The sequence below is a fragment of the Lissotriton vulgaris genome, chromosome 1_1 (genome assembly GCF_964263255.1).
Source record: "Lissotriton vulgaris chromosome 1_1, aLisVul1.2, whole genome shotgun sequence".
Lineage (NCBI taxonomy): Eukaryota > Metazoa > Chordata > Amphibia > Caudata > Salamandridae > Lissotriton > Lissotriton vulgaris.
In genome coordinates this window covers 1,190,092,725-1,190,113,312 of record NC_141685.1, presented here as the reverse complement: position 1 = coordinate 1,190,113,312, position 20,588 = coordinate 1,190,092,725, and the positions used below count along the sequence as shown (strand labels likewise).

Here is a 20,588-nt window from a genome sequence, read left to right as displayed (position 1 = left end):
CAACCTGGGTTGCTTCTGCTGCCTCTTTCGGTGCATTGTAGGATCGCGGCGGGCTCCTCCGGAGGCTCGAGCCTGGTCGCCCCCCTCCTTCCCCTGCAGGTCCAAGATGGTGGAGATGCAAGCGGCCGGGGAGGAAGACACCTGCCGGGCTCCTTGTCGGATTTCGCGGTGGTCTGCTCATTCCTGGAGCCGCCCGAATTCACCTTCCCGCAGCTGGAGCGAGTGTTGCAGGATACCGACCCAGGTGAGCGGTAAGGGGGCAGATGCTGGTGCTTATTGAGAGTGACCGCTTGCCGGTAGGCGCACGGACACACATTAAATGAACTGTGGTCCATGAGAAGCTCTATGAAACTTGGGCCGGGGGCGTGGAGCTCGGCAGGGGGTTATCCTGTAAACATTTTTGCAACCTGTGTGGGCGGTCCTCTCTACCTAATGCTGCAGAGCCTTCCCCTGCGGGTGCTCGCATCCTAACTCTGCAGGACCCTAGTACCAGAAGCTTATCTGCCCGAGAGGCGTGCCTCTTGCACTTAAATGAAATAACACTGATAAACAGAAAACCATGAAAACCTACTCGTAAATTTCAGAGGTTATTCTACAAATGGCGGTTTTTTGTAACTTAATGGGGAGCGCCCGTTATTCCCTCCATATAGCAATGTTTTGGAACTGGCAGGGTGAAGATTAGTAGTTCCTCTAACTTGCATCACTATTTCATTTATTATGCAATTCATCATCCACCGTAAATGTTGGGAAAGTTATTCCTATATTTTCATCTGTTGTGAAAAACTCTTTTTTTAGCAGTGTTGGATAAAAAAATGTCAAATAAAAAGAAGGTTGTGGAAAGTGATTTTCCCTGGGCTTGTTGTTTTAGGTTAGGTGAAAGTGATAACATTTTGAGAAGTCTTAACAATTTATGTTTGTAATTGTACTTTGTAAATGGAAGTGAGCTGCTAGATCATGTTATGAATACTGTAATTATGTGAATTGATGTGTGTGCGCCATTTAATGTCACTGTTTGTTCGCCTGAAGTGGTTATGCTTTTGGTTAGTTGTGACATTTTGCAGATTAGCCATTTAGAAGTATCTGATGCTATTTGATGATGGGTTACGTGTATTGTTGCAATGGCAAATGCTGAGCTAGCTATATATCTTGGAGCCTTGTTGCACAACTGAAGGGCAATGGTTGTATGCTATATGTTGGCGAAAGTAAGCTTCGACAATAGCTTGATGTAGATGTGCAGTTGAGGTGACAAATGTTAGCCAACTAGATGGCTTGGAGCCACTAGCTTAAGATGTTGTCAGGAGTTGTCTATTGCTTAATGTTTTTCTAAGGTTAAGAGAGGATAAGGATTTATCTGAGTGGGCCATTGACATGACAACTTCTTGGACAACTATTTTCCTTGGATCCATTTTGTATGTATAATGGTGACAGGAGTTGTCTAATGTGCACTGTTCTGGCACTGTGATGTGGAGTGAAGGCTTTATCTAAATGTGATGCTTAGATTACATACGTTTAGCCTGTTAAATGGCCCTTGACTGTGTTTTATGCAAAATGGTTTTAAAATGTTGACTAACAAATACTGCTGCTTTCAATTATTGTTTTTTCACAAGGGCTTATTGAATGGAGGCTCGCCATATGAGAGAGAGGACCAAAGGGGAGGCAGTCTAATTTTTGCAGATTTAAAGTTCAGATATCCCTCCTTTGGTTTGTCTCAGGACATTAATGGAAAACAATGATAAGTATTGCACGATTATATGATTTTAGGTAATGCATTGCCTTCTTTTGGTGGAGGTGAATTCAGAGTAGGAGAATGTAAAATTCAACACCAGCCTGCTGGGCAGTGGTCTACCTAACATCTTTCCCCTATGAACATGAGACACCTTTGCATCTCCCTGGCTATTTGTGTGGCAATGTTGTGGTGTGCTGATCCTGTTTACTGCAGCACGGAAACCACCAAGTAAGATATTTTTAAAGTTGCAATGGAGGTTTTAGGCAAGGCCAGTTATAGTCAGTATGCTGCTGTTATATGGTAGATAACGCATTGAGTATGAGTGATTTAACAAGATTGTACTAAAATTTAGAGCTGCTTTTTTTTCCCTTCTTTTGTTAGGTCTGGCCTTTGAGACAGCTTTAGCGGTGTAGCCAGACCATTGTTTTACCAATACACCTCACATAATATTTATACAAAGAGGGGCTTTTGATCAGCAGATTTCCTCCACGGGTTTCTTGAATTGATATAAACATTTTGTTTCCGACCACCAGAGTATACAGCTTGGTGCAGTGGGTCAGCCAGCTTTTCCAAGTGGTTCCGTTCACTTCGAGTGACTGCTCAAAACTGTGCACATTGTTCACTTCTGCTTAACACCATCGCTGCTAGAGAGATTTTCCTCCGGTGCGGACTTGTTGGAAATCCCATTGTTCATGACGAGCTCAGCTCATCATAAGCACAGCTCCACTGTGTCTCATGACGAGCTGAGCTCGTCATGAGCATCGAAGGGGTTAAAACTGTTCCTGTTCTTTCAGTGACAGCTTCTTAAAGTATGTTTTTAGGTTGAGGCTACCGTCGCACTGCGAAGCAGTGGGCGGAGCCGAAGATCTTATGATCCTACAGTGTGGGGCTTTGTCCCACCTTCTCTTCCATTGGCTAGCTCCATAAATGGAGGCTAGCCATTGGAAGAGATGGTTGTCATTTACTCTTTCCCCCTCACAACGCGATTCGGGGGCGTTTCTGTCTCTTTTTTTAAGTCCCGCCCCCCCACACCCTCTCTCTCGCCGAGGTCCGCGCTGAGGAGCGCTTCTTTTAATTTGCTTAGTCCCGTTTTATTTATTTATTTCGAGGGAGCCCACCCCTCATCTGTCGGCCCGGGACAACCCCCTGACGTCCTTCCCCGGGCCGCGCTGTGATTGGCTGCCGGCCCGGGACACCCTCGTGACGTCATTCCCTGGGCCGCACTGTGATTTGCTGCCGGCCCGGGATACTCCCCTGACGTCATTCCCCGGGCCGCGCTTTGATTGGCTGCCGGCCCGAGACCTGACTTGTTCAATATTCTATTTTGCTGTTGCGCTCACAGTTTATTTCGTGTTTTGTTTCGGAGATAGCAGGCTGCATGATTTTGCTGCGTCACTGGATATTTTCTTCATACAAAATGGGTGATAGAATTCACTTGTAAACATACTCGCCAAGTGATCCTATTGTAGGGCCTGTTTATGCTCGAAAGAGACAGCGGGTGTAGGAGAGTAGGGTCTGCTATCCTATGGTCACCCCAATTTTTGCTTTTTGCTTCACTGGTTTTCGACTTACTGAGGCTGTGGGCCTGCTAATCAGACCCCCAGCCTGCTGTTCTCTCTCTAAATTTATAATACATGTGCTATAGGTACATACCACAATTGGAAATGGACTCCTTGTCAGCCCCTGTACCATGCACTATAGGTGCCCAGGGCATAGGTGCCACCAAGGCCTACCAAGGGCTGAAGCATAGCTTTTGCCACCCCTGGCTGGTTCTTAAATTGACACAACTGGCTGATCACTCAGCTGGGGCAAGTGGGTGTAATCACCCCTTGCTTAGATATAGTATACCTATATCTAAACCTATATCTGGACACATATATAGCCTGTAAGCCACTCCTATGGAAGGCCTCATCAATCCTGGAGGCAGAGTGCGTGGTTTTATGTGAGATGGTGCTCTGGCATGAGCTGAGCCTGTCTACAGCTGTCGGGAACAACTCCCTAAGCTGGTCCGGGATAATGCCATACCATATACTCTTAAGCGCATTATAATCCTCGCGGTTATATAGCAACTTTGGTTTGGCTTTATCAAAACATGTCGTGTAAGGTGTCATACGAATTGGAATACTATCCCCTCGCCAGTTCTGGCGACGGGGATAGCATTCCACCCTTCTAGAGGGAGAAGACATGTTACTTTACTGAAACGCGGTTGATTTAAAATGAGCCTCAGATCCACAAAATGGATGCCCCTGCCACAGACACGGGTCTGACCTCCTGCTGCTGACCGAAACCCGGCAGAGGAGGCCTGGACAAAGAGTTTCCTGTCACAGGGCGGTGTCAAACCACCCCAGACAGGAGATAGTGGATTGGAGTAGGGAGGTTTCAATGAAACCAGACACTGCCTGGGGAGCACAAGGCTGCCCCTTGCAGGATCCGGCCAAACCGGTTCTGGGGCCTCCCAGCCCCTGTCCCAGCGCGGCCAGGATCAAAGGAGAGGGGTGTAACCACCCCCTTCCTGGGTCCCACCCATAGGAGGGGACCTAGCAGGATGTCCAACCCCCTAGATTCGAATAAGAGGGGGAGCAGTCCCAACGGACCTCAGATCATCCTGAAGAAACATAAGAAACGAAATCTGGACCCTTCGACTTTCTACACGACGTGAGAAGACTGAAGAATCTCCCTTGTGGTCAAGGAGTGACCACCCTGTGCAAACAGGCACCATCCAGCCCTCGACCCTTGCTTTGTTGCAGTTCCCGCCGGAACTCGAGCGACAGAGATCGACGAGATCAAGCTTGCCTGCCTTCTACCTGCCCGATCCACAGTCCCTGCAGAGCTGAGACCCGTGGAGGCGACCGGAAGCGTGGGGCACGCCATCTTGAAAAGGCCACGAGACGCTGACCGTGCGGCCCACGAGTGACCCTCGAAGCTGTACACCGGGGTTTGAGAAGCCCCAGCCCCGAGCTCCACTTGCACCAAAGCTCACCCCTCCACACTCGACGAGTGCTGCGTGGGGCCCTTCTGCTTGTGTGCGCTCGACGCGTTGGCCCGGTCACTTGCCAGCTGGCTTGTGGCCCCTGTGCCGACGAACTTCGAAATACGACTTGCTTTTCTGGTTGCTCCAGATCTGCACCGGCTCCTGTGAAAAGGAGCACCCACTCTGACCCTCCTGGTTCGAGTGATAAGCAATCTCCCGGTTCCGCGTGGATTGCTTTTGCCAAGTGCTGTTTGCTACAATCTTCAAGCCGACGGTGCTGACGGCGAGAGCCTACGTGGGACAGATCGTGACCTGCTCCTGGACGTCGCAGATGCCCCAGAGCCCACGTGACAGCGGAGAGAAGCCTATCGACAACCGCCTGATTGCGCCCGACATTGCCTGGTTCCGTCCTGGTTCCACCCTGGTCACTGCTGAGTGACCCAGACTCTGTCCCCTCTGCTTTCAGGTACTTTTCTACATCGATCCACCCTCGGATCGCACCGGACACTTCTGCTTCACAGCGCCTGCAGCTGCAACAGCTCCAAGCACCCAGAACCTGCGTGACAGAACCCGACGCCACTTCGACCCTGTGCACCCACGGCCTGTGGGTGAGGTAACTTTGCAACGCCGGTGTCTTTACACTGGTACACACCTCTAGGGTCTGTGTCTAAAGTTTTGTGTTCCTAGGTTCAGCGGAAGTATCTTTTTATTCACTTTAATTGACTTTTACGCACCATTGACAGTGCATTGGTGCGCGCTGCACTTTCCGTGCTGCATCCGTCTCCTGTGGGCTACTCCCGACTTCTTCATTGCTTGTCCTGACTGCTCCCAGCGAATCTCTAGGCCCTAGGCCTAACCATTGTTCGTAAAGTGTTACTTATACCACTTTTTTGATATATGGTCTGAGTGGCCACCCGCCCTCATCCATAAACGTGCAACTTTATATGTGTAACAGTGCTTTTGATTTAACGCTTGTGCCCCTTTCCTCATAAAGAGTACTGGGGAGTAATTTAGTAATAAATACATATATTTTTATAATATATACTTGTGTGGTGTCCTTTCATTTGATTACAGGATTGTATGTGGTAAAACAGCTCGCTTAACACGACCTCTTAAGTTAAGCCTTTAAGGCTGCTTAGTCCATGCTACCACTAGGATAGCTTGTCTACAAGGTTGACTTACAACCTGACATCTTTGGGGTTTGTTTGGACTGATAACCAGTGGTTCCAGAATTGGAAACACTACCTATCAGGCCAACTTCTCACATTGGTGTGCAGCGGTGCGGATTTGAGCTTGCTGTTTGTTTTACCATTGCAATCTTTATCAAATTGAAAGATCACATCAAGTACCTCTAGGTACATATAAATCAAAAGCTTAGCATATTAAGTTCTACTGAACTTAGTAGTTGTAGATTAAAGGGATTAGCACACCCTGACTACAACTCACTAGCAAGGTACAGTAGGAAACCACTTAGTGTAGGTAAGTGCACCACTTACACCTCACTAGCAGTCATGTCTGATACAGAAAGAGCCTCAGGCTCTGCTCCTGTAATAGTTGATCCTATAGGGACAACATCCAGATATGACAACCTTAGCCACAAAGACCTGAGTGCCTTGTGCACAGCCAGGGGGCTAAAAAAGGGCAGAGGCCCTACCATTCCTTCCCTAGTAGCTCTCCTAGAAAAGGATGACCTAGACAAGGTGAGTCAGACTCCCTTAGAAACAGAGGAAGGGATAAACTCCCCTGAGAATGAGGATCTTCAAGAAGGAATAGAGGAGGAAGAGGAAGACCCAGAAGAAGGCTCTGATATAGATGAGCCTGAAGATCAGGATCAGGGGGGAAACCAGGTACAGGTTGCCAGGCTTAACCAGGCCAACTTGGACCTACATGGGAATGGAGGGGGCCAGCACCACTCCAGATCTCATAACCAAATTCTCCCAGGTAATAGAAGGGAGAGATCTCTGTCAAGGGACTCTCACCTTTCTAGTGCCTCAAGAGAATCTCAAAGAGGAATGACTTCCTCCCAGAGAAAAGAGCATAGGGCTAGAATGAGGGCTGTCCAACTCCAGATAGAGAGGGAGGAGGTAGCTCTGGCTCAAGCTAAACTGACCTTAGCTCAAGCTAAACTTACCTTGGCTAGGGAACAGAAAATAAGTGGCTTAGATGCCACTGGTGGCAGCAAAGTTCCTAAAGAAAAAGACAGGGCCTATGACAATAGAAACCTGACAAAAATTGTGCCCCCCTACAAGGAAGGGGATGATATCCACAAATGGATGACTGCTCTTGAGAGGGCCTGCATGGTACAGCAGGTCCCTGAGGATCAGTGGGCAGCAATTTTATGGTACTCCTTTTCTGAGAAAGGGAGGGATAGGCTCCTCACTGTTAGACCTGAGGATGCCAAAAACTACTCTGTTCTGAAGAGTGCTCTTATTGAAGGGTTTGGCCTAACCACTGAGCAATACAGGTTGTTGTTCAGAGACAACCAAAAAGCACAGACTCAGGACTGGACTGATTTTGTAGATTGTGCCACTAAGGCTCTGGAGGGTTGGCTGCAGGGAAGTAAAGTTTCAGACTATACAGGATTGTACAATCTTATGATGAGAGAACAGATCCTTAATAACTGTCAGAACCAGCTGTTGCATCAATACCTTGTTGACTCTGATTTGACCTCTCCCCAAGAATTGGGAAAGAAGGCAGACAAATGGGTCAGAACAAGGATTAAGCAGAAAAACCAGAACCAAGGTGACCAGAAGAAAACAGACCAGAAGGGTGGGAATCAGAAAGATAAAGAAAAGGACCAGAAGTCTTCAGGCCCCCAAACTAGCAATAAGGAGGGGGGTTCCCAAAATGGAAACAAGAAAAAGAAGAACGATGGCCCAAAGAAACCTTGGTGTAATACCTGCAAATCAGTTTCACACTGGGGCAGTGAATGCACTAAGAAAAATCCAGTCCCCACCACTGCAGCTCCTAAAGCAACTGCACCCCCTAGTACAGTCAGCAGTGGTGGTACACAGCCAAAGGGTTTAGTAGGGTTGACCCTGGGTACTGAGGTGGAATCTGGCCTAGTCAGAATCCCCACACAGGCAGTTCTCCTATATGATGTGGACATCTCTTTGCCCACTGCAGTAAGCCCCAGTAACCTGGGCAAATATATGCAGACTCCCTTAATTAATGAGAAACTGGCTCAGGCCTACAGGGACACTTGTGCCAGTGTCACAATGGTGGCACCTGGCTTTGTGGACCCTGGACAAATTGTACTAGGTGAAAGTTACCTAGTGACCAATGCAAGCAACTCCACTACTTCCCATAGTGTGGCTGTTGTGAACTTCTCCTGGGGAGGGGTAGATGGCCTAAAGAAAGTTGTTGTGAGTGCAGACCTCCCAGTAGACTGTCTGTTAGGCAATGATCTTGAAAGCTCAGTTTGGTCAGAAGTGGAGTACAGGACTCATGCAGAAATGCTAGGGATTTCAGCTCATGTCCTTGCAGTGACAAGGTCTCAGGCTAAGAAGTGCCTTCCTGAACCAGTGGTGGATCTTGAAACAATAGACCAACCACAACCCAAGAGAAGGAGCAAGAGGGTTAAGGCTGTGCCTTCCCACTTGCCCCAGGTTGAGGATCAGGTTTCACAGGAAACTGATTCTGCAGTCCAAGAGGAGACTGTCTCTGAGGAGCTTGAACCTGATCAGGTTGAGTTTCTGGGGACAGGGGGACCCTCAAGGGCAGACCTGGGGCAGGCCCAATTAGATTGCCCTTCACTTGAACCCCTCAGACAGCAAGCTGCTGCTGAGGCTGCAGGGAATGCTCAAGGTACCCATAAAGTGTATTGGGATGAAGGACTCCTTTATTCAGAGGCTAGAGACCCCAAGCCTGGCACAACCAGGAGGTTGGTTATACCTTTGAAGTTTAGGGGCTTCCTTCTTACCTTGGCCCATGATATTCCCCTTGCAGGACACCTAGGCCAGAATAAGACTTGGGACAGGCTTGTTCCACACTTTCACTGGCCTCACATGTCAGAAAATGTCAAGGAGTTTTGTCGCTCCTGTGTCACTTGCCAAGCCAGTGGTAAGTCAGGTGGCACAACAAAGGCCCCCCTGATACCACTACCTGTGGTGGGGGTACCCTTTGAAAGAGTTGGAATAGACATTGTGGGTCCCATGGATCCTCAAACAGCATCTGGGCACAGATTTATACTGGTGGTAGTGGATCATGCCACCAGGTACCCAGAAGCAATTCCCCTGAGGACCACCACAGCTCCTGTGGTGGCAAAAGCCCTCATTGCAGTTTTCTCAAGAGTGGGCTTTCCAAAGGAGGTTCTTTCAGACAGAGGTACCAACTTCATGTCTGGATACTTAAAAGCAATGTGGAAAGAGTGTGGAGTAAACTATAAGTTTACCACACCCTACCATCCACAGTGCAATGGGCTTGTGGAAAGGTTCAACAAGACCCTAAAGGGAATGATAAAAGGGTTACCAGAGAAGCTTAGGCGGAAATGGGACATCCTTTTACCCTGCTTGCTCTTTGCTTACAGAGAGGTCCCACAGAAGGGGGTTGGCTACAGCCCTTTTGAACTTTTGTTTGGCCACCCTGTAAGAGGTCCATTGAGTTTGGTGAAGGAAGGATGGGAGTTACCTCTCAAAAAGCCTAAACTAGACATTGTGGATTATGTACTTGGTCTCCGCTCCAGGATGGCTGAATACATGGAGAGAGCATCCAAAAACCTTGAGGCCAGTCAGGAATTACAGAAAGCCTGGCATGACCAAAAGGCTGTTCTGGTTGAGTACCAGCCAGGGCAGAAGGTGTGGGTGTTGGACCCAGTGGGGCCAGCAGCTCTCCAGGACCAATGGACTGGACCCTACCCTATCATTGAAAAGAAGGGAGAAGTCACCTACCTGGTTGACTTTGGCACCCCTAGGAGCCCCCACAGGGTGCTCCATGTCAATCGTTTGAAAGCATTTGTTGACAGGGAGGACATGAGTCTCCTCATGGCCACAGATGGGGAACAGGAGGAAGAGAGTGACCCTCTCCCAGACCTGCTTTCCCAGAACCCTGATGATGGTTCAGTTGATGGAGTAGCCTTGGCAGGCAGCCTCACTGAACAGCAACAGGTGGACTGCAGACAGGTGTTGCAGGCCCACAGACACTTGTTTTCACTCACACCCAGTCAGACTAGCTGGTGCACCCATGAGGTGGATACTGGTGACAATCTGCCTGTGAAGAATAAGATCTACAGGCAACCTGACCATGTCAGGGATTGTATAAAGGCTGAGGTGCAAAAGATGTTGGAGCTTGGAGTGATTGAGCCATCAGAGAGCCCATGGGCTAGCCCAGTGGTCCTTGTGCCAAAACCTCATACCAAAGATGGGAAGAGAGAAATGAGGTTTTGTGTGGACTACAGAGGTCTCAATGCTGTCACTAGGACAGATGCTCATCCCATTCCAAGAGCAGATGAGCTCATTGATAAATTGGCTTCTGCCAAGTTTCTGAGCACATTTGATTTGACAGCTGGCTACTGGCAAATCAGACTAGCTGAAGAGTCAAAAGCCAAAACAGCATTCTCTACCCCTAGTGGGCATTATCAGTTTGTGGTAATGCCCTTTGGGTTGAAGAATGCACCTGCCACTTTCCAAAGGTTGGTGAACCAAGTCCTTGCTGGGTTGGATGACTTTTGCGCAGCATATCTAGATGATATTGCTGTCTTTAGCTCCACCTGGGAGGATCACCTGATCCACCTGAAGAAGGTTCTGGAGGCCCTGCAAAAGGCAGGCCTGACTATCAAGGCTACTAAGTGCCAGATAGGGCAGAGCAAGGTTGTGTACTTGGGCCACCTAGTAGGTGGGGGTCAAGTTCAACCACTGGAGAGCAAGATCCAGACCATGCAGGACTGGACTCCTCCAACTACCCAGACACAAGTCAGAGCCTTCTTGGGCCTGACTGGGTATTACAGAAAATTTGTAAAGAACTATGGGTCCATTGTGACACCATTGAATGACTTGACATCCAAGAAGATGCCCAAAAAGGTTCAGTGGACAGTTAGCTGTCAAAAGGCATTTGATGACCTGAAGAAGGCCATGTGCTCTGCACCTATCCTGAAGAGTCCTGACTACTCCAAACAGTTCATTGTACAGACAGATGCTTCTGAGTTGGGGGTGGGAGCTGTGCTTTCACAACTTAATCAAGATGGTCAAGACCAGCCCATTGCTTTTATTAGCAGAAGGCTGACCCCCAGGGAGAAACGTTGGTCAGCTATTGAGAGGGAGGCCTTTGCTGTGGTTTGGGCCCTGAAGAAGTTGAGGCCATACTTGTTTGGTACTCACTTCCTAATTCAGACAGACCATAAGCCCCTCTTGTGGCTAAATCAGATGAAGGGTGAAAATCCCAAACTGCTCAGGTGGTCCATTTCCCTACAGGGGATGGACTTTACAGTGGAGCACCGCCCAGGGACTGACCATGGCAATGCAGATGGTCTCTCCAGGTACTTCCACTTAGAACATGAAGACTTATCTGGTCAAGGTTAAGTTTAATGTCCCTGCGTTTGGGGGGGGGTTATGTAGGAGAGTAGGGTCTGCTATCCTATGGTCACCCCAATTTTTGCTTTTTGCTTCACTGGTTTTCGACTTACTGAGGCTGTGGGCCTGCTAATCAGACCCCCAGCCTGCTGTTCTCTCTCTAAATTTATAATACATGTGCTATAGGTACATACCACAATTGGAAATGGACTCCTTGTCAGCCCCTGTACCATGCACTATAGGTGCCCAGGGCATAGGTGCCACCAAGGCCTACCAAGGGCTGAAGCATAGCTTTTGCCACCCCTGGCTGGTTCTTAAATTGACACAACTGGCTGATCACTCAGCTGGGGCAAGTGGGTGTAATCACCCCTTGCTTAGATATAGTATACCTATATCTAAACCTATATCTGGACACATATATAGCCTGTAAGCCACTCCTATGGAAGGCCTCATCAATCCTGGAGGCAGAGTGCGTGGTTTTATGTGAGATGGTGCTCTGGCATGAGCTGAGCCTGTCTACAGCTGTCGGGAACAACTCCCTAAGCTGGTCCGGGATAATGCCATACCATATACTCTTAAGCGCATTATAATCCTCGCGGTTATATAGCAACTTTGGTTTGGCTTTATCAAAACATGTCGTGTAAGGTGTCATACGAATTGGAATACTATCCCCTCGCCAGTTCTGGCGACGGGGATAGCATTCCACCCTTCTAGAGGGAGAAGACATGTTACTTTACTGAAACGCGGTTGATTTAAAATGAGCCTCAGATCCACAAAATGGATGCCCCTGCCACAGACACGGGTCTGACCTCCTGCTGCTGACCGAAACCCGGCAGAGGAGGCCTGGACAAAGAGTTTCCTGTCACAGGGCGGTGTCAAACCACCCCAGACAGGAGATAGTGGATTGGAGTAGGGAGGTTTCAATGAAACCAGACACTGCCTGGGGAGCACAAGGCTGCCCCTTGCAGGATCCGGCCAAACCGGTTCTGGGGCCTCCCAGCCCCTGTCCCAGCGCGGCCAGGATCAAAGGAGAGGGGTGTAACCACCCCCTTCCTGGGTCCCACCCATAGGAGGGGACCTAGCAGGATGTCCAACCCCCTAGATTCGAATAAGAGGGGGAGCAGTCCCAACGGACCTCAGATCATCCTGAAGAAACATAAGAAACGAAATCTGGACCCTTCGACTTTCTACACGACGTGAGAAGACTGAAGAATCTCCCTTGTGGTCAAGGAGTGACCACCCTGTGCAAACAGGCACCATCCAGCCCTCGACCCTTGCTTTGTTGCAGTTCCCGCCGGAACTCGAGCGACAGAGATCGACGAGATCAAGCTTGCCTGCCTTCTACCTGCCCGATCCACAGTCCCTGCAGAGCTGAGACCCGTGGAGGCGACCGGAAGCGTGGGGCACGCCATCTTGAAAAGGCCACGAGACGCTGACCGTGCGGCCCACGAGTGACCCTCGAAGCTGTACACCGGGGTTTGAGAAGCCCCAGCCCCGAGCTCCACTTGCACCAAAGCTCACCCCTCCACACTCGACGAGTGCTGCGTGGGGCCCTTCTGCTTGTGTGCGCTCGACGCGTTGGCCCGGTCACTTGCCAGCTGGCTTGTGGCCCCTGTGCCGACGAACTTCGAAATACGACTTGCTTTTCTGGTTGCTCCAGATCTGCACCGGCTCCTGTGAAAAGGAGCACCCACTCTGACCCTCCTGGTTCGAGTGATAAGCAATCTCCCGGTTCCGCGTGGATTGCTTTTGCCAAGTGCTGTTTGCTACAATCTTCAAGCCGACGGTGCTGACGGCGAGAGCCTACGTGGGACAGATCGTGACCTGCTCCTGGACGTCGCAGATGCCCCAGAGCCCACGTGACAGCGGAGAGAAGCCTATCGACAACCGCCTGATTGCGCCCGACATTGCCTGGTTCCGTCCTGGTTCCACCCTGGTCACTGCTGAGTGACCCAGACTCTGTCCCCTCTGCTTTCAGGTACTTTTCTACATCGATCCACCCTCGGATCGCACCGGACACTTCTGCTTCACAGCGCCTGCAGCTGCAACAGCTCCAAGCACCCAGAACCTGCGTGACAGAACCCGACGCCACTTCGACCCTGTGCACCCACGGCCTGTGGGTGAGGTAACTTTGCAACGCCGGTGTCTTTACACTGGTACACACCTCTAGGGTCTGTGTCTAAAGTTTTGTGTTCCTAGGTTCAGCGGAAGTATCTTTTTATTCACTTTAATTGACTTTTACGCACCATTGACAGTGCATTGGTGCGCGCTGCACTTTCCGTGCTGCATCCGTCTCCTGTGGGCTACTCCCGACTTCTTCATTGCTTGTCCTGACTGCTCCCAGCGAATCTCTAGGCCCTAGGCCTAACCATTGTTCGTAAAGTGTTACTTATACCACTTTTTTGATATATGGTCTGAGTGGCCACCCGCCCTCATCCATAAACGTGCAACTTTATATGTGTAACAGTGCTTTTGATTTAACGCTTGTGCCCCTTTCCTCATAAAGAGTACTGGGGAGTAATTTAGTAATAAATACATATATTTTTATAATATATACTTGTGTGGTGTCCTTTCATTTGATTACAGGATTGTATGTGGTAAAACAGCTCGCTTAACACGACCTCTTAAGTTAAGCCTTTAAGGCTGCTTAGTCCATGCTACCACTAGGATAGCTTGTCTACAAGGTTGACTTACAACCTGACATCTTTGGGGTTTGTTTGGACTGATAACCAGTGGTTCCAGAATTGGAAACACTACCTATCAGGCCAACTTCTCACAGCGGGTCATCCTTCTTGGCCAACTCTGCCGGGCCTGAACATCCATTGGTTTAGGCAGAGGGTTTTCCGAAACAAGCCCGTTGCACTTTTCCTGCCAAGATTGCGCTGAGCTAGGACTATCGACTTGTTCTAAAGAAAACGCCGAAGGTTTCAAATGGATGTGCACTAACTTGTAACGTGTCCCGTGATAGAAATTCAGACACGGTCTAAGTACATGTCAGATGACATCTAATGTGGCAGATAAACGAGGAACTGCAGGGTACCGGAAACCGCTGATCTTGTAAAAATGCTGATAGAGTGAATGCTAAGAAATTAGGACCTGTTCACACAAGGGTTCTTAACAGAGACCCAAAGGACCAGGCGTGCAACACCCATTGAGCTCACCGGGCTTCAGCCCCCCCCCCCCCCCCGTCGTGTGTGTCAGCCACAGCTTCGCGGCTGGCGACGTTTTAATTGCAGCCGCACCCGAGTACTTCACAGGTCTGTAAAAGACCATTTAAATGTACATTAGGCTTTTTTTTTATGTTTTTAGCCCTTTTTACAGCCACTCTGGTTACGGCTGGAAAAATTACAACCCAAAAATCTTTTTCAGCCCCCCCCCCCCCGAAATTTGACTCTAGTTGCCCGCCTGCCTCCTGTTGTCGCCTCCACCCGCACACCTCTGCTGATTGTTTAAAGTGGGATTGGCTGGGATTCGTATTCTCTGGTGCATTGTAAACCCAGCCTAATGGCGTGAAGCGAGACTTTATTTGCTGGTAGGCGTGAAGGTTTTAACGTGACAGTGGAAAGAAAAAAAACTTGACTGCCCAGAATCGTGAATGTCCTGAAAGCTGTCTCCTCTGAAGTCCGTAAATAGGCAATAGGCGTTACCTGAATAAGGAAATTATGCAGTATTCTCACATTTCCCCATTCCTTGCGCTAGAAATGTCCAGTTAACGTTTTCTCTGCATTCTGGTTCTTGTAGTCCTAAATTTGTAACGGGATGAACACTTCTAGAAGTGACTGAATTTACAGAAAAACCTTAACTGGAAAAGCTACTCGCGCACAGAAACAGGAGGCCTGAAACTTGCTTGAATGCTGTGTAAATTGCTGAGGTTCAAAGAAGGGAATAAAAGAAGCGTACTCTTTTATCTGCAGAACTTCTGCTGTTTGTAGACAATCCACGTTCACGAGCAGTTCTGAAAAAGTGGGTGTTCTCTAAGCTGCACTATAAAAAGAATGTACATCTTCTGCTGAATGGGAATAGTGAAGTTGTTGGTGGAATGGCCAAGGGACGGCACGGCAGTGCAAAATGAAGGATCACAGCTACATATGAGTGTACCTATCTGCCAGGCGTGCAACGCCCATTGGGCTAAGGGGCTTTAGCCCCCCCCCCACCCCCGTCGTCTTCTGCAGCCCGGGATCATGGCCGCATGACACTTTACTGACACGCATTAAAATAATTAAAGCATGGAAACCTTTCTTCCCCAGTTAAATTTCTATTTAGGCTGCGTGTAGCATATGTGATTTTAATTACCCTTTCGGAGAGGCCCAGAACCAACCCCTGCCAGCCCACCTCTGAAAGGTTTCAACAACCGTCCCTGCCCCACACCTCTTGTTTTATTGTGACGTTTGTTGTCGTAAGGTGTAAGTGATGTAGTAATACTTCGTGGTGAGCTTTTGATAACCGCTAAAGTTGCTTAATGTGCAGCACTACTCGTACGAGATCTTTCCGTAGACATGTAAAGTTTAACAAACAAACATTAGAGAAAAAAAGACACATACAATAAATCCACTGCTGTGAAGGCTAATCATTGCACGGCACAGACCCACTTGGTCTGTGTGAATTGGTCGATGGGAGAAAATGCTCCCTCAGGGAATGGGATTCAATTATTTTTCAAATCCTACACCTTTTTGTAACGTGATTGCCTCAAACTCCCCTGAAAGTGTTTACAGAAAACCAAGAAAGACACCTCTCTGATCACGTTCTAGTTTAGCGTCACGTTTGAGATAATTCAGCTCGGCGGGTTTGGCACATTTTCCAATGAAGGTGGAATGGAAAAAAAGCATCTTTTTGAGAAAGTGTAAGAGAGAGTATGCGGTGTGCTAAAAAAATAAAAAAATAATTAAACCCACAGCAGCCTAGGGGAATAGAATGCTTGTACTTTAACCAACTTTTTAAAAAATCGTTACCAAGCCCGAATCAAACACTTTTATGGCAAGTATATGCAACGTTAAAGTAGATCAGTAGCATGCACTGTCGTCTGATACCAGACACGTGTTCTCTTATGAAACTAGGATAACAACGTTGCCTTTAACTTAGAATGCAAAATCATAAAATGTATTTTAAAACACGCACACAAATCTTACATTTAAGTTGGTGATATTTTAAGTTTCTAGAGAATGCAGAGATGTAAAAGGCATGGACTATAAACATAGTATAATCCACCATCAATTTGATCCAAGTTCAGTTACACCTGAGAAAACGCGACTTTTATATCAATAAGCTTAAATGTCCAGAAGTAGAAACTTATTCACAGTTCAATGGAGAACTGTGTGGCGAACAAGTTGCCTTTGGCAGTAAAGAAAGTTGCATGCTGGTACTGTGCAAACCCATGTCACGTTTGGAGCCAGCTGCTTCGTGAATATTAATGAGAGGGCCTGTAGTAGACCGCGCAAAAGAGCCCTCTGCTGTACCAATGAAGGCCAGTAAGTGAAAAGAGGCTGCAGAGAGGGAGGTGAGGACCCGTCTCACTTAAAGGAAGGAGGGACAACACCAAAGCACACTTAGTGCTAGAATTTCGCTAGAGCACAATTAACTTTTCAGACATAAATCTTTGCTTGGCCGCACATACCTGATCCTTCAATCATCTTTGAAATACTAAAGGTGGGAAACATCCATTACCCCAAATGTTTTACTCCGCATTAACTTTTACAACTCAGGGCTTCACATCGCTTTAAGAGTTACAACGCATTCCCCAAAGTAACACCCCCAACCGGAGTATGAATAGTAATTGCGTTGGAATGGGGAATGCATTGTAGCAGAGCAGGAACAGTTACACACACCTGTAAGTCTCCTCAAACTTTAGAGCACTCTGCGCCCTGGCTGAGAACGTAATCAAGTGTATGAATGAGCGGCACGAGGCTTCTTAACCCCTTCGCCGTGGGGGGAATTCCCCCGCTGTGCTGGGGGGAGGGGGGAGCGCGCACAGCGTCCTGGTGCTCGTGACGAGCTCAGCTCTTCACGCAGCACGGTGGCGCTGTGCTCATGACGAGCTGAGCTCGTCACAGCCACACCCGTTTCCTCAGAACGTTCAGCACAGCAGGGGAATTATCCCCGCGTGTGAGTGCCGTGGCCGTTATGACGAGCTCAGCTCGTCATGAGCACTGCGCAGCCGTGCCTCATGAGGAGCTGAGCTCGTCATGAGCACGCATGAGGTTAAAACGGAACTGCTGAAATGGCCTTCTGACTCACAGTACAGGGTACGCACAGGGGGAGCCACCGAGGAATCGCAGATAGGGAGTGTTGGAGTCAGTCACGGCTTCAAGAACACATAGCAAGCAGATCAGATATATACATCAATTATTTACTTGAGATACAGCATACAATCTCAGTGTGCCCATTCACTCCTCTTCCCTCAACTGTCCTCCGTCTGTATTTATCCCCTGTTTTCTGCCCATTGATCTCACTTGTCCCTCCATGTATTTCCCTTTGCTGGCGGTGGTGTCCTTGATCAGCTAGAGCGCTGACCAGCAGGATTGGGGCCCTTCAGTGCTCTCCATTACAGCGAGATCACCTTTTCTTCATACTATATTCGAAACTCCCTTGCACTACTCTGTACCCATGTGAGTAACAAGTGCAAGCAAGAGTGCAAGCAAGAGTGCAACCCTATTGCATCTTCATCATTGATGTTTTCTGTGCACAACTACAGAGGTGGAATCCCAAAACACTTTTTTTACCGAAAGATGTCTTCCGTTCCAAACAAATAATTCAGCTTGCCAATTTAAATGAGCAAATTGCCAGTCAACTTTCGTAATTCGGCTTTTATAAATTGCTGACAATCTGTCATGAGGCTAATGGAGACAAGTTACTTTGTGATCTGTGAGGCAAACACCTCCCTCACTGAATCACAGAGCACTATTTTTTTCTCAGCCTCTTTCTCAATTTGTTGTGAGTGCTGTTCTCCCATGTTGTGTCTGTTCTTGAATCGTCAAGTGGTGAATGCCACTGCAAACCCCATGCAAGGCAAGGGAAGAACAACTCAGTTGAAACCAGATCACACATGTCTTGTCACGTACACATACTCTATTTTTGTGGGTTAGGACTCACAGCACACTTGGGCAGCATGGTTACGTAGGCATAGTTCCACAGGAGAACACTGCCATCCAGATCCATGTTTAAGAGTTTGCTGAGTGCAGGAGTAAAGACAACTGTGTTAAGTTGTCTAGATCCAAAATGGTACATAGGCGCACAAAAGGTGAACAAGCCCACAAAGTTGCATTGGCTCAAAAAGGCACATAGGCCCCCACTATGCATAGTTTGAAATGTTTATATTGCATAAAAGTAAAAACGTTCACATAAGAGAGCAGTGTGTGTGTGTGTGTGTAGCTCGCTGTGTGTGTGGGTCGCTGTGTGTGTGGGTCGCTGTGTGTGTGGGTCGCTGTGTGTGCGTGTGTGTGCGTGTGTGAGGCTCGCTGTGTCTTTGGGGCTCGCTGTGTGAGTGTGTGTGGGGGGGCTCGCTGTGTGTGTTTGGAGCTCTGTGTGTGTGGGGCTCTCTATGTGTGTGGCTCTGTGTCCGTGAATACTCTCTACTACTCTCTAATGCTAACCTATTGCCATTGTAAATGACAATACCATTTATTTATGGGTTTTTTTTTTAAATGAAAAAAAATGTCATGAGCAATGCCAATAGCTCTACCTTTAATAATGCCGAGACCATTGCATTGTAAATGCTTGTTTTTCATTTTCTTTATGTACATTTAAGGCTCTCAGTTTTTGCAGATTTTTTTTTTACCGATAAATACATACAGATAACAATGTTTTTCCGTCAGTATTTATTTTTAAAAGCGGACAAACATTGAAACTTTTGTTTCTTGTGAGAGACTTTCCATGCTGTCTGTCATGATTTGCAGGCAAAAGCTGAGCAGATACACTTCATGGGGAGTTGAAAAACAGGATGAGCTACTCTTAACCCCTTCCATGCTGGTGACGAACCCCAGCCGTCATGCACTACAGTGCTCGTGTGCTGATGACGGCTGGGGTTCGTCATGGCCCGCCCGTGTTCTGCCGGCGGCCGCACACGGGAAAAATCGCGGCCGCACGGAAGGGGTTAATACAGGCATATGTTACCATATATTTGTTGTTTAACACTGATATATACCTGTGGGTGTAGTGTTTTGTTTTATATGACTGCTCAATTTGCTAAAACGGAACAGGCATTTACGTTGGAGTGCATGTCTAAGAGATACCCATGAAACGCAGCAGCGCCCACCCTCCAGATATAAGCTGGAAGCCCACATTCCACAACCCACACCTGCATTGTGAGAGACAGCAGTGTGTATGAGAGACAGCAGTGTGAGAGACAGCAGTGTGTAAGAAAGACAGCTGTGTGTGAGAAACAGCAGTGTGTGCACTGTAAAATGTGTACTGCAAGATCCAGAATTCATCTTGCTAGGGGGCGGGGAGAATGCCAAAACTGAATGACGGTGTCACGGGTAACTTGAGGCCACTTGACAGCTATAACGTGTTGCTTTATGCGCCACTTAAATGTATAAAGACAGAAACAGATCCTGGTCTACATTTGTAATGAAAACAAAACTCAGCCACTCTGCAAGATTTAACTCATTGGCGTCACCCCACTGGAATTCGCCGGCACAATAAGCATATGAACGCAACGAATACATGTGGCTCTTAAATGACATTTGATAACTGAATACAGAAGTGACACTTACACCACGAAGGACTAATAGAGAAATAAAAAGCATACCTTTTTGGTGCTTCATTTTTCTCAGCTCCTCCTCTGAAAAGCCGGCCCAGCCTGCCATGGCCGAAAAGCAACAAGAACACACTGCGTTATTATTATTGATTGCCCTCGGAGGTGCTTAATATGCGCGTTCAAACACCAAACCTAGCAGCAGCAAAATGTAACGACTAAACAGCCGGACCTAAACGACAAAAACGACGAAAAGAATGCGGAAGAAGATACGGAGTCATACATTCTTTTCACAAACTTCGTTTCGACACGGTGGCTAGTGTTGACAAGATTCGGTGTGCAGCAGCTGTCGTTCACGTGTTGAAAGAAAAACGTATTTATGTATTTGCCTGATAGAGAAGCTATTTTAATGGAATGCGTACAGACGAGAAACGTGATTTAATATGTTATAAATATGAGCATTTTTATTTTTCTTTGAGTCAAACAAAGTGGATCAGTTTCAAAATTAGATCTCTAATACTCTTTCTTAAGGTAACGAAGCATTTGATTTGAAGAGTATCGCTGCCCTGACTAAAAATGTAAAATCAAGCTCTGTTTCAAAATGGCTGTGGTGTTAGCTTCTCCAGTGAAGCAAGCCACGAATCTGAATTTGTGTAATCCCACCCACTGCCACGTCGAGGCGGCTCGCCGATGCGT

At 47.9% G+C, this 20,588-nt stretch overlaps 1 protein-coding gene across 1 annotated transcript in view; it reads right to left on the bottom strand.

The window, feature by feature from the left end:
* Positions 1-20,153, bottom strand: part of GORAB (golgin, RAB6 interacting) — a 175,897-nt gene extending 155,744 nt beyond the window's left edge. Inside the window, exon 1 of the mRNA XM_086964437.1 lies at positions 19,947-20,153. Coding sequence (XP_086820563.1) covers positions 19,947-20,004 — 58 coding nt within the window. The 5' untranslated portion in view covers positions 20,005-20,153. The remainder of the gene's footprint in view (positions 1-19,946) is intronic.
* Between the last annotated feature and the right edge of the window lie 435 nt (positions 20,154-20,588).